At 52.9% G+C, this 13,505-nt stretch overlaps 1 protein-coding gene across 1 annotated transcript in view; it reads left to right on the forward strand.

Moving 5' to 3' along the window:
- Nucleotides 1-835: 835 nt before the first annotated feature.
- Nucleotides 836-13,505, forward strand: part of MYBPC2 (myosin binding protein C, fast type) — a 25,770-nt gene continuing 13,100 nt past the window's right edge. The window contains exons 1-13 of the mRNA XM_008576012.1: nt 836-854; nt 1,916-1,993; nt 2,511-2,597; nt 2,761-2,909; nt 3,378-3,495; nt 4,174-4,222; nt 4,375-4,434; nt 6,746-6,942; nt 7,180-7,312; nt 10,625-10,749; nt 10,842-10,947; nt 12,033-12,205; nt 12,321-12,486. Coding sequence (XP_008574234.1) covers nt 836-854; nt 1,916-1,993; nt 2,511-2,597; nt 2,761-2,909; nt 3,378-3,495; nt 4,174-4,222; nt 4,375-4,434; nt 6,746-6,942; nt 7,180-7,312; nt 10,625-10,749; nt 10,842-10,947; nt 12,033-12,205; nt 12,321-12,486 — 1,460 coding nt within the window. The remainder of the gene's footprint in view (nt 855-1,915; nt 1,994-2,510; nt 2,598-2,760; nt 2,910-3,377; nt 3,496-4,173; nt 4,223-4,374; nt 4,435-6,745; nt 6,943-7,179; nt 7,313-10,624; nt 10,750-10,841; nt 10,948-12,032; nt 12,206-12,320; nt 12,487-13,505) is intronic.

The raw sequence follows: 13,505 nt of genomic DNA on the forward strand, positions 1-13,505 counted from the left end.
CCCTGCCGGGAAGGGCGCCGTCGTCCGGGCAGCCGTCCAGGGCCTTCCCAGCCTCCCCGCCCGTCCCCGCCGGGGACACCCGCCCACCCCCGCGTCCGGGGTCCGCCGCACCCACTCCGGGAACAGCCTCGGGGAGCGGGTCGGCGCGGTCCCAGGAGGGACAGCGGCCAGTCCGGGGCCCCAGGTGGCGGGGGCCCCAGGACTGCGATTCTACCCACGCTCGAGGGTTGGGACTCCGAGTCCCAGAGCCCCAGGGCCCTCCCCGGGGGCACAGAGACCTCCTCCCCCGGCAGCGGTCCTGCCCACGCTGGGAAACCGGACCCTCCCTCCCAGCTCTGGTTTCCCGAAAACTCCTGACTTGCAGATACTAAGAATGGCTTCCCAGACCCTGCCTTCCCCGCCCCCGCGTCGTGCCGGAGTTCTGGCTCCAGCCCTCACGCACTTCAGACCCCGTCTCAGGACCCGGGCGTCCAGGCCCTCGTCGTTTCCCCGGCACCCCGTTTCTTGGGCCCCCCGGCTCGCGAGTTTGGGCGCACAGCCACCTCCTCCGTGAGACCCTGGGGCCCTCGCCTCCAGCGCCTCCTCCCGCAGGCCCGGTGTCTGAGCCCCCAGCCTGCCCTCCCTGGGAGCCTGGCATTCGGCTCTCTCTGTCCAGCTGTTATTTCTCGCCCTTTAGAGCACACGGCGGCGGAATGTGGGGCGGCTGACCAATGCCTCCCGCAGCCTTCTGGGAGTCTCTGAACTCCTTAAAGGGCTCCTCCTGGGGGCCCACCTGTCCTCCCTAGGGCCTAGAGGACGCAGCTGCTGTCAGAGGAGTGGGAGGAGGTCCTTCGACATGCCTGAGGCAAAACCAGGTGGCTGCTAGGACCCCTTCCCTATGTGGGACATGGGTCTATTTTCTGAATGGGGATTTGGGGCTCCTCTCTTCGTGGAGTTAGGAGAATGGGGTGCCTTCTCTGTGTGAAGAGGGGATTCCCTTCTTTGTGTGGGATGGGGGTCTCATGTGTATGGGAGGCCCCTTCCCCCTGCAGTAAGGCGGTTCCTTTTTCTGTAGTGGAGAGGGGAGCCCATCTCTGGGAGAGATGGGGATTCTCCGATTGTAAATTGGGGTCCCTTTTTCTCAATGGGGATGAAGATCCTGTGTGTGTAGGTTGGGGGGTATTTGCATGGTGATTGGGATCCTCTGTACTTGGGGATGGCATCCTCTGGGTGGGATTGGACCACTTTCCTGAGTGAAGATTGGGTTCTTTCTCGGTAGGATATGGGGTGCTTGTGTGTATAGAGATAGAGATTCCCATCTGTGTGGAGACAGAGGGAAATTCTTCTCTATGTAAGGATGAAGGGAACCGAGGCTTCCTTATGTAGGAATTAGGGGGAATTCTCCATATAGGGGCTGGGGTCCTTTCTTTATGTGGAGTTTAGGGACCCCCTTCTGTATATGGAGTGGGGCTTTCTCTCGATGAGGAAGACAACATGGGAGATACAAAGTCCATGCTGGGGGGATGGGGGGGGCCTTCCTGGGGTGTCCAGTCCACTGGCATCAGGCCAACCAGGCTGGGTTTGGGGTCCGGCCCTGTGCTGCAGCTGGGGTCCCAGCGGGCCAGGAGCCAGGCAAGGCAGGTGAAGGATGCTGTGGTCAGCACGAAGTGTCCAGTTTCCAACCCAGGGGCAAAGCTAATTATACCACCAGGACCCAAAAGGTCAGGATCTGGTGGCCTGGGTAGATGGGGTGTGGCATGCCTGGGATAAGGGAAACCTGATCCCACAGACTCTCAGGATAGAGATAAATTTACACCTAGCATGGGTGCCTGGACTCCTGGGTCTGAGGGAGGAGGGGCTGGGGCCTGGATTCCCAGGTCCTGGAAGAGGAGGATGCTGGGCACATGTTCAACCGTGAACATCTCTTACCTCACAGAGGCCAAAAAGACCCCTGAAGGTAAAGATGCCCCCAAACGAGCCTCCAAAGAAGCTCCCCCTAAAGAGGTTCCTAAAGGTGAGATGGTGTTCCCTTGGGCTCTGGCATCTGAGCTGGCATCTCATCTCCCCATCTTCTCCCTGTTCTCCGTCCTTCAGTCTGTCCCCACAGGGCCCCAGAGCTGACCTGCCTCTCCCCTGCTCACAGCCTTCCTGTGGCTCCCCAGTGCTCCCAGGACAGAGCCCAGCCCCTCAGCCAGACCTTGAGCTTCCATCAACTGACTGATCACCAAGTCCTGCCCAGCTCCAAATGCCTCAGTCTATCTTTAAACCTCTCTTATCCCAAAGGCCCATTTAAGACCCTCCCATCCACATAGGGGGAAACTGAGGCCCAAAGGGGTGGAGGTGCCTGCCCAAAGTCACACAGCCACCTGGGTGTGCATGTGGTCTTTCCCAGGTCAGGAAAAGCCACTTTGCTCCCATGGTCTTTGGTTTCTGAGCAGACTGTCCCTCACTGGCTCTAAACCCCTTCCCCAAAGTGGCTACCGACCCTTCCTCAGCCTATCTCAGGCCTCCTATTTCTGTCTTCTGAGCAGAAGCCTCACCTGAGGGCCAGTCTCCCATTGCTGAGGAGCCCACCGGCATTTTCCTAAAGAAGCCAGAGTCTGTATCGGTGGAGACTGGTGAGAGGGGCCGGGACTCCTGGGTCTGAGGGAGGGGGGCTGGGCGCCCGGACTTTGAGGACTGAGGGAGGAGGGGGCTGGGATCTCTCACCCTCACAATCCTCCTCTGGAGAGTCTTACTGTTCCTGACTGGCCCCTTCCTCCCGTCCCCACACCCACCCAGGAAAGGACATGGTGATCTCAGCCAAGGTGAACGGGAAGGAGTTCGAAGGCAAACCGACCATCAAGTGGTTCAAGGGGAAGTGGCTGGAGCTGGGCAGCAAGAGCGGGGCCCGATTCTCCTTCAAGGAGTCCCATGACTCTGCTAGCAATGTGAGGACCCTGTGGGACGAGAGGGCGTGTGGGCTGGGGCTGGAAGTTATGCAGGGCCTGCTTCTCAGGAGGCCTGTTGCCTGAGGCATAATTGTGGGCCTGGAGTCCTCTAGATGGGGAATGGGACCACCAAGGATAGAGGTTGTGGGGGCTGCTTGTTAGAGGTCGTGCTGGGCAGAAGAGAATGGGTTGGGGCAGAGCACACTGGGGCACAGCCATGTGCATTCCTAGAAAGGTCTCAGGGAGTCAGGGACGTGGGGTCCCAGGAGCTAAGACTGTCCAGGCATGGAAGGAGACAGTTGGCCACTGGGTTCCAAGCCACTCCCTCTCCTTCTAGGTCTTCCCTGGCCCCTCCTTTGGGGTGGGAATGAGGATTTGTCTCACAGAGTTATGAAGTGGGCTCTGGGGGATGTGGGGTGGCTCTGGGGAGTGGTCACCTGCACCCATACCCCTGGCCCTGGCCCCCAGGTATACACCGTGGAGCTGCATATTGGGAAGGTGGTACTGGGGGACCGTGGGGATTACCGCCTCGAGGTCAAAGCCAAGAACACCTGCGACAGCTGTGGCTTCAACATCGATGTGGAGGGTGCGCTGGCCGGGGATGGGGGCAAAGGGTTATAGTTCTGGGATGGGGGGGCGGATGCACCAGCCAAGTGTAGGGAGAGTGTACAGCATGGGATTGAGGTGGGTGCAGGCTTTTGGAGGAGGGAGCATAGATCTAGGGGTCAGGGTATCCAAAATGGGAGAGAAAGTTTATGGGCTTAGAGTAGGACAAGGTGTAGATTTGGGCTTAAAAGTGTTTAGGGCCTTCGGGTGCACCTGTGAAGGTTTAGGAGGCCAGTTATGTACATTCCAAGTTTGAGAAAGTAGGAGTAAAGCTTGGGAAGTGAAGGTGTCCAGGCTTGGAGAACACAGGTGTATGAAGGGGATACAGGATTAATAGGAGGCTTAGACAGATTTGGGGGCATGTGTGTGGAGCCCTGAGGGTGTATGGTCTCTGGGGGTCTGCACCTCAGGATGTTGGCAGCTTAAATATGGAGGGCACAGGGAATGAGATTGCCCAGGCATGGGAAGAAGGACGTGCTGGCCCCGGTGTGAGTGGGAGGGGAGTAACAGGCCACTGAGAGAGGCTGGTGGGTGGCAGCCAGGGAAACGAGTACAAGCTGGTCCCTGGAGCAGGTTGTGAGGGTCTGGAGAAGAGCTCCTGGTCTTGGATCAGGCTCTCCTCCAGTTTACTTTCCCTTCCCCCATGGCCTCTCCCCAGCACCTCGTCAGGATGCCTCTGGGCAGAATCTAGAAAGCTTCAAGCGTGCGTAAGTAACCTGGACCCGGGGGAGAGGTAGGTCTCCTGGTGTCAAGGACCATGGGAAGCTCTCTTCTGGGAAGGGGAAATGTGGGAAGAGGGAGGATTGGGGACCCCGGGATAAGTCTAAGGGGGGTTCACACCTCCTCTCAATGGCCACAGGGGTGAAGGGAAGTCAGAAAACGCTGGTGAGCTGGATTTCAGCAGCCTGTTGAAGAAGAGGTGAGCGCGCCCACCTGACATAAAGGGGAGACAGGGGCTCAAGGGCAGGAGGATGGGGGCTGATGCTCCACTGCTCCTTGCTCCCCACTGTCATCCCTGCTTGTCCATCCACCACATCCTCTATCTTTCCCTGCCTACCCAATATTCTACCCACCAGCCCTTCGGGCCACCTGTTCATCCACTCATCCACTCATTCGCCCAAACCCTACCCACAACCCCGTCCAACCAGCCATCTGCCCACCAATACACCTACCTACTCAGTCTTTAACCCGTCATCCTCACGTCCACTCTCCTATTTACTTAGGCTCGAATTCACCTACTCATCTACCTACTCGCCCAAGCAGCCATCCGTCATCCACTTTTCCACCCACCCACCAACCCACCATCTTCCCACCTGCTCATCCACCCGTCTGACATTACACTCGGCTGCCTGTTCGTTAGCCCATTCATTCGTCTTCCAGGCACCCACTACATTCATCTACTTCCCCACCTATTGAGGACCCCATGTGTCCACCTCTCCACCGCCCGTCCATTCTTACCATCCATCCGTCTTCCCACCTGCTCATCCACCCGTCTGACATTACACTCGGCTGCCTGTTCGTTAGCCCATTCATTCGTCTTCCAGGCACCCACTACATTCATCTACTTCCCCACCTATTGAGGACCCCATGTGTCCACCTCTCCACCGCCCATCCATTCTTACCATCCATCCGTCTTCCCACCTGCTCATCCACCCGTCTGACATTACACTCGGCTGCCTGTTCGTTAGCCCATTCATTCGTCTTCCAGGCACCCACTACATTCATCTACTTCCCCACCTATTGAGGACCCCATGTGTCCACCTCTCCACCGCCCGTCCATTCTTACCATCCATCCGTCTTCCCACCTGTCTATCCATCTGCACCTGTGTCTCTCTCCCACTGAACCCAACATCCCAACCACCCATCTACTCATCCACCCACCCATCTAGCCAGGCACTCCTCTATCAACGGTTCGCCTCTTTACTGACACACATATCCACCCAGATAGCTCTCTGTTAGATTGAACTCTATGAAATTGATGGTTAAAATGATTAGGTTAAAAATGATTGGATTTTGGCAATTTCATATTGTCCAGCATAATGCTTGTCCACTCCCTCATTGATTCATTATCTGCTGGTTCACCTACCATCCTTCACTCATCCATCTGTCCCCATAACCAAATCCCCAATAACCCTATTTAGGAATAGGCTCATCTGTTTGTCTCCAGCCAGCCAGTCACTCACTTGGCCATCTTCCATCAACATATTCACCCAACTGCCTGCCCAGCCATTTCCCACCAACTCATCAATCCGTCCACTCACCCAACCACCCCCCACCGACCCATCCATCTATCTTCCCACCTGCTCATTTGTTGACCCACCCATCCATCACCCTAGCCATCCATCAACCCCCCTATTTATCAGTCCACCTACCCACTGCTCTGCATCAATCCAAATATTCATATGTCCCCAGATTCACTCACTCATCTATCATCTCTTTGTTGCCTCCCCTTTTGTACTTCTTTCCAAAGATCCATCCATGCATTCATTCACTCTCTTACTCATCAGACATCTTCTGAGACCTCCTGCCTAACACACCATCAGCTGAGATCAGGGGACAGAGAGCAGTTTGGGTCCCTGATGTTGGCTCACTCATTGTCTTGGGAAGATGGGTCTGAACCACAGACAGACTATTTGGTGTGGTTAGGGATGGGGTCCCACAGGGGCCTGTGAGAGCCCACAGCAAGAGCGACTCGCTGCTTTGGAGGACAGGGAGTGCCTCACAGAGAAGGGAACTTCGGCACTAGGTCTGGTAGGATGAAGAAGAGTTCATAGGGAAGAGAAGGTGGGGAGGGACCATGAAGGCAGGGAAACATTTTGTATAAAGGCTGGGAGGCAGGAAAGAGCCCAGAGGTTTAGGAAAAGACAAGTAGCTTGGTGTGGATGGTTGCAGAGGAGGAGATAGGAAGGCGGGTGGGTCCAAGATTACTAGGCTGAGGAGCTGGGGTTTCCTACTAAAGGTAGTGGGGGAGCCATGGAAGAGTTTTGAACAGGGAAAGGATGGCATCTGATGTGGGTATCAGAAGTATCCCTCGGAACAGACTGGAAGGGAAGAGACTGGAGGCCAGCATGCCTGGGAAGAGGCTGGGGCGATTCTTCAGGTAGAAAAGAATAAGACCCAGAGAGGGCAGGTGACTTGGGTAGGTGACACAGCAAGCAAGTGGAGCAGGCAGAAGCAGACCTTCCCCTCCTCACTGCCTGGTGGTCTGGACCTGTTTCCCCCACCCTCAGGGAGGTGGTTGAGGAGGAGAAGAAGAAGAAGAAGAAAGATGATGATGACCTAGGCATCCCCCCAGAGATCTGGGAGCTCCTGAAAGGGGCAAAGAAGAGTGAGTACGAGAGAATCGCCTTCCAGTATGGCATCACAGACCTCCGTGGCATGCTGAAGCGGCTCAAGAAGGCCAAGGTCGAGGTTAAGAAGAGTGAAGGTCAGCACTGGTCTGAGGGGAGGTGGGCCCTGCCCATAGGGGCCCCCAGAATCATGGTTTATCTGATGTTTGGACCCTGGACCTGTCTTTTGGAGGTCCCAATCTGAGGAGTAATTGAGCCTCTGACCTTGAGCTTGGAGAGCCCATGGTCGGCGGAGGGAGGCTTGGCACTTATGGGGATGACCAGGGGAATGAGGACCTCTCACGTGCATCCCCTCTGCATCCCTCAATCTCCAGCCTTCACGAAGAAGCTGGATCCAGCCTATCAAGTGGACAGGGGCAACAAGATCAAGCTGGTGGTAGAGATCAGTGATCCAGACCTTCCCCTCAAATGGTTCAAGAATGGCCAGGAGATCAAACCAAGTAGCAAGTATGTTTGGGGCCATCCCCGTGGGGGGAGATCTTAGTCCAGAAAGAATGCTCAGAAATAAGACGAGGCACTCTCAACCAAGAAAGAGCACTCCCAGACCTATATGAAAAGCACAAATAGGGCCGGCCTGGTGGCGCACTCGGTTGAGTGTGGCGCTTGGGAGCGCAGCGGTGCTCCCGCTGAGGGTTCGGATCCCATATAGAGACCAGTCCGCTCACTGGTTGAGCGCGGTGCGGGCGCGACACTGAGGGTTGCGATCCCGTTACCGGTCACGAAAAAAGACAAAAAGGAAAAAAAAATGTAATTTTCCCTGAGGAAGGGTTTCAGGTTCAGGGTTAACTCCCAGGGCAATTGCTCACCACCCAAATCAATGCCCTAATCCCTGGGCTTAAGACATTTAAATTAAATTGACGTGTTGGTCAATTGTCATTTCTGTCTTTGTATATCATTGATCACAAACTCTTGGTTCCAGAATGAGGTCCAACAAAATTCTAATGCTTCAAAGAAAACTGGAGAAGGCATCAAAGTCCAGTGGCAGCCCTTCAACTGCCCCTGGTTGGGTGTTCCTCTGCCTAAGCCACTCAAGCTTCAGGCCTTAGTATGCCCCCTACCTGACATGCAATGAGGACGAGGTCAGCTCTTGCCAAGCTGGGGGAAGTGGGTGCTGAAAACACAAGGGACCAGGCGGAAGGGACGCCAAGCTCTAACTGTGAATGCGCCAGCCTTGGCCATCCTGCGCCTGCTCACTCACTCCACACCTGTGACCTCAAGCATCTCCAGCTGAAAAATGGAAATGAAGGGTCTCTAAGATCCATTGTAGTTCTACAATTCTGAGTGTGGAGAGTCTTTAACCATGATATATGTTAAGGAAATCTCTTCCTGGAGTGAAATGATGTGGGGGAAGAGGGATAAGTGTTGAAGAGGATCTCTGTCTGTGGCTCTCTGCTTTGGTTGGTTCATGAATTCGACCTAAGGAGGGCCGGTTAGAGCAGGACCAGAAGCAAATCTAGTTGCAGGTCCTCAGATCCCACCAGGACACCTTCCTGTGATTCAATTCATTGGCCAAGAAGGAGCCCAACAACTACCCTTAATTTGGTGACCAAATGGAGAGAGTGAAAAATGCAGGAACCCTCACAACAAACTGCTGGAGAACTGGGAAAGAAAGGCTGGCACCATTGGAAGACTGAGAACACCAACCTGGCTTTAACACCAGTAACAGAGGCCGCCCATGCCCAGGACCTCCCTCAAGTAAGCAGGGAGGCGGGGCTGCCTGCCAGGGAGTTCACACCAATAAGAGTCTAAAGCAACCCCGGTGCAGGAGCCCAGTTTGAAGTGCGCTCTTTCAAGATGGTCCCTTAGTATATAATCTAAGGTCAAAGGTCAAAAATTCCCACTTCAAACTTCCTTTTGGGGGGCTTTCTTTTCAGGGAGGGGTGGGAGAGGGGGAANTGCTCACTGGGTGAGCGTGGTGCTGACACCAAGTCAAGGGTTAAGAGCTCCTTACCGGTCATCTCTTTAAAAAAAAAAAAAAAAGCACAAATAAGTCACTAGAAAAAATAGAGAAGGGCAATGAAGAACAGGAATTCAGACGAGAAGAAATCCAAATAAGCCAATCAGATGCGAAATACACCTTCAACCTTGCAAATAATAATAAAAATCCAAAACAAAACTACAATCTTCGTGCTGTGCTGATGGGAAAAAGCTTTACAAAATGATAAAACGCAGTGCTGGAGAAGACATGGGGAAATGGGTACACGAATGCTGCTGGTGGGAATGTAAATTGGTAAATCTCCAAAAGGGTAATAATGTATTAAAAAGCCCTTAGACTATGCAATTCTAGGTGTTTATTATAAGGGATTTATCATGGTTATACATATTTAGCTGCAAGGATGTTCACTGAAGCAATTGCTATCATAGCAAAAAATGGAAAACAACCAAAATGTACACGTCTCTACTAAGGTGCTATGCAGTCACTGAAAAAGATGTTCTAGAATATATACTAATATGGGAAACTGTTCAAGGTTACTTTTTTTTTTTTCTTTTAAAGATGTCTTTTTCTTTCTTTCTTTTTTTTTTTTAAAAGATGACTGGTAAGGGGATCTTAACCCTTGGCTTGGTGTTGTTAGCACCACGCTCAGCCAGTGAGCGAACCGGCCATCCCTATATAGGATCCGAACCCGTGGCCTTGGTGTTATCAGCACCACACTCTCCCGAGTGAGCCACAGGCTGGCCCCTGGGGATCTTAACCCTTGACTTGGTGTTGTGAGCACCATGCTCTCCCAGGTAAGCTAACTGGCCATCCCTATATAGGATCCGAACCCGTGGCCTTGGTGTTATCAGCACCACACTCTCCCAAGTGAGCCACGGGCTGGCCCAAGGTTACTGTTATGTGCAAAACATATATTTCCCATTTCTACTTCACAAAATGTTAATCTACATGTGTATAGATAAAAAGATTGGAAAGAGGCTAAAATATTTGCAGCAGTTGTCTTTCAGTGGACAATTATGGATGCATTAAATTTTTTTCCTTGGCAGTGTTTTTTAAATCTCTCATAATGAGGGCTGGCCAGATAGCTCAGTTGGTTAGACTGCAGCCTTATCACATCAAGGTCATGGGTTTAGATCCCCATACTGGCAAGCCACCAAAAAAAAAAGAAAAAAAAAATTCCCATAATGAGCTTTTTTGGTAAGATAAAAAGTTGTGTTAGTTAAGGTACAGGTTAAGTTGCTGTAACAAAAAGTCCCCCAAATACATTTATGTTAGAGAAAAGTGTATTTCTGGTTGATTGAGGGCGGTGGGCCAGCTTTTCTCCAAGAGACTATTTGGGGACCCAGGTTCTGTCCATACTGTTGGCGACACCATCTTCTGTGGCATTGTCCTCATCCATATTGGGGAAGCAGGGTCATGGGCATGTCTGTGTTCTGACTGACAGGAGGGGGGGATGGAGAGAAGTTTTGAGCAAGCAATTTGTCTCAAAATTGGAGACAACCTAGAAGTTACAAGCATCACTTCCACTCATATTCCACCTCCCCACACTCAGCCCTTCGGCCTTTCCAGCTGCAGACGAGACTGGAAAATGTAGTTCCAGCTGTGTGGCCAGGTGCTGCCTGCTGAAGGGAAGAAGGTGATGGATGTGGATTGACAGTTGGCATTTCTGCTGTGGTTATTTAAATAATAGAAATTGGATTCTGTCTCTCCTCCCACACAATTTGGCTCTGAGAGGGAGAGAGAGACTTGCCCTGAGAACAGAGATCTATCCAGGGCTAGGCAGCTGCTTCATGCCCCGGGCTGAGGTGAGACTTTCACACCAGGTACGTGTTCGAGAATGTCGGTAAGAAGAGAATTCTCACCATCAACAAGTGCACACTGGCAGATGATGCTGCCTACGAGGCAGCCGTCAAGGATGAGAAATGTTTCACCGAGCTCTTTGTCAAAGGTGAGGCCGAGATGTGGACCTGAGTGTGGGGCCTGAGTGTGACTCTGGAGGGGGTCCTGAAACTACTGACCTTCTGTTCCTCTGCTCCACAGAACCTCCAGTCCTGATTGTCACACCCCTTGAAGACCAGCAAGTGTTTGTGGGTGACCGGGTGGAAATGATGGTGGAGGTGTCGGAAGATGGTGCCCAGGTCATGTGGTAAGTGATCCTTGATTCCTGACCTCTGTACAGGTGCCCACAATCTCTTTGCCTCAGCCCTGATCTTTATGAGACACTCTATGACCTCTTTTGGGGATTTCTGGCCTTTACTCAGTAGCCACCAGGAGACCTCAGCCCTTCTCTGTGATCCTGGCTTTCACCCATGACCTCTTCCCAGAACTTCTGACCTCTGCCCATCCCGTCCTCTTTGGGGTTCTTTTCCTGATCCTTGCAGTTTCACTGAATATTTATTCATCCATTCAACCAGTCTTCTGTCTTTGGTCCATCCATCCATGTATCCACTCGCCCTCCCATCCATGCCTTCATCCATCCATCCATCCTCCATCCATCCCATTGGTTCCTACATCCCTCCATCCATACACACATTCACCCATCCAGCAAATATTTATCGAGCATCTAGGGTGTGGTGCCACTCTTCTGCATATCAAAGACATAATGGGGAGGAAAAAAACATCAACATGGTACCTGCTTTTATGGCATTTATAATGTGGGAAATTGGCAGTGGAGGTGTGTGTGGAGAAGCGAGAGACAGGCATCCGTCAAGTCATCACACAAATAAATACAGAAGTTCTATTCTGACAAGCGGTTGAAAGGAGCAGCAGTAGTTGCTGTACCAGCTTTCAATAGGAGGAAGGGACTCGGGAGCTCTGGCAAGGCTTCCTGGAGGAGGTGACAATGAGGCTGAGATCTGAATGATCAGGAGGTATAAGTGAACTGGGAAGAGGGGAGTGCCTTGGGCAGGGCAAAGGCCATTTACAGAGGCCACAGTATTTGACATCTCTCTGAGACCCTAAGGCTTACTCTGTGCTCTGACCTCTCCCCCTAACCTCCAGCTAGGAACTTGAGGCATCTCCCTGTGGCCTGAGACCTCCTCCTCTCTCTATCTCCACTGACCGCACCTGTGACCCACCCATCACTCAAGATGCTTCTGCCAACCTTTATCTCTCCTCCCTCCTGTGATCTCCCTTCTGACCCCTCTGCTCTGGTCCCTGACTCACCCTCGGAGACCCCGAGCAAGAGCTGTGGTGGCCCCTAACTGCCCCTTTCATGTCCCTTCTGTGCAGGATGAAAGATGGTGTGGAGTTGACCCGGGAGGACTCCTACAATGCCAGATACCGTTTCAAGAAGGACGGGAAGCGCCACATTCTGATCTACTCAGATGTGACCCAGGAGGACAGGGGTCGCTATCAGGTCATGACCAATGGTGGCCAATGTGAGGCTGAGCTCATTGTGGAAGGTATGGGGCCTTGGGGTGGGGCAGGGGGCCAGTGCTTGGCATGCAGTGGGTGCTCACAAGTATTTGTGGACTGACTGGAGCAGTGGCGTCCCCATCTCCTTCCCTCCCCACCCAGAGAAACAGCTGGAAGTCCTGCAGGGTATCGCGGATCTGACAGTGAAGGCCTCAGAACAGGCCGTGTTCAAGTGTGAGGTTTCTGACGAGAAGGTGACTGGCAAGTGGTACAAGAACGGCATTGAGGTGCGGCCCAGCAAGAGGATCACCATCTCCCATGTGGGGAGGTGAGCAGTGGGCTGGGGGCATGGTGGGGCGTGAGGATCAGTTAGCTCCAGCTGCATAACAAACCACCCCCAGACTTACTGGCTTGAAAGAACAAGGGTTAATTTAAGTCTGTGGGTTGGTTGGAGGCTGGGCCTCACTCTTGCCTCTGTGGTTGGTGAATGTCAGCTCTGCTAGTCTTGCCGGGGCTCTTTCAGGACCTCAGCTGCCACCACTCTGGTCCACATGGCATCTTATCCCCCAGAAAGCTGGTCCTGGCATGTACACATGGCAGAATCAGAGGTCCTGAGAGAGTGAAAGCAAGCAAGGCCTCTGTGGCCTAGGCTGGAACCTTCTGCCCCTTCTATTGTCCCAATGTCACTTCTGCAGTATTCCACTGAGCAAAAAAAGTCCCAGACCAGCTCAGATTCAAGGGGTGGGAAATAGACTCCACCATTTGGTGGGCAAAGAGGGGGCACTGCAAGGTCTCATTGCAAGGGCCCTGATACGGGGAGGGAAGAACCCGTAGCCATATTTGTAAACAGTCTACATGGGAGGGTCCAGTTAGGGAGACAGAGGCTGGAATTCCACAGATAACACGTAACATGTGGACACTGGAGACAAATACCTGGTTCCCTACAGAATGCAGGGCCACTGTGTCGCTGGTAGAAAGTCATGCTCTCGTGGGTTTCCTGGGAATAGCTTTTGGCAGGATGTAGGCTTTCTCTATGTTCTGTATAAGGAACCAGGCCCACTGGTGGTGTCAATAGTGATGGCAACAAGTTCTGCCACTTACAGGGCCCTTGCTTTGTACCACATACTTTTCTAGGTGCTTTACAAGAACACTGATGTGCACGCTTACTGTTGAGCTTCTTTTATAGATGAAGAAACGGAGGCACAGAGAGGTTGAGTAACTTGCCTAAGGTAACACAGCTAGGAAGTAGGATTTGGAAGTAGGAAGTAGGATTAGCTAGGAAGTAGGCCATAGCATTCCACAGCCCTGACTAAAAATGCTGGGTGTTTCTCAAAGGAGCATTGAGGG

This window comes from Galeopterus variegatus, unplaced genomic scaffold (assembly GCF_000696425.1).
Source record: "Galeopterus variegatus unplaced genomic scaffold, G_variegatus-3.0.2 Scaffold1274, whole genome shotgun sequence".
NCBI lineage: Eukaryota > Metazoa > Chordata > Mammalia > Dermoptera > Cynocephalidae > Galeopterus > Galeopterus variegatus.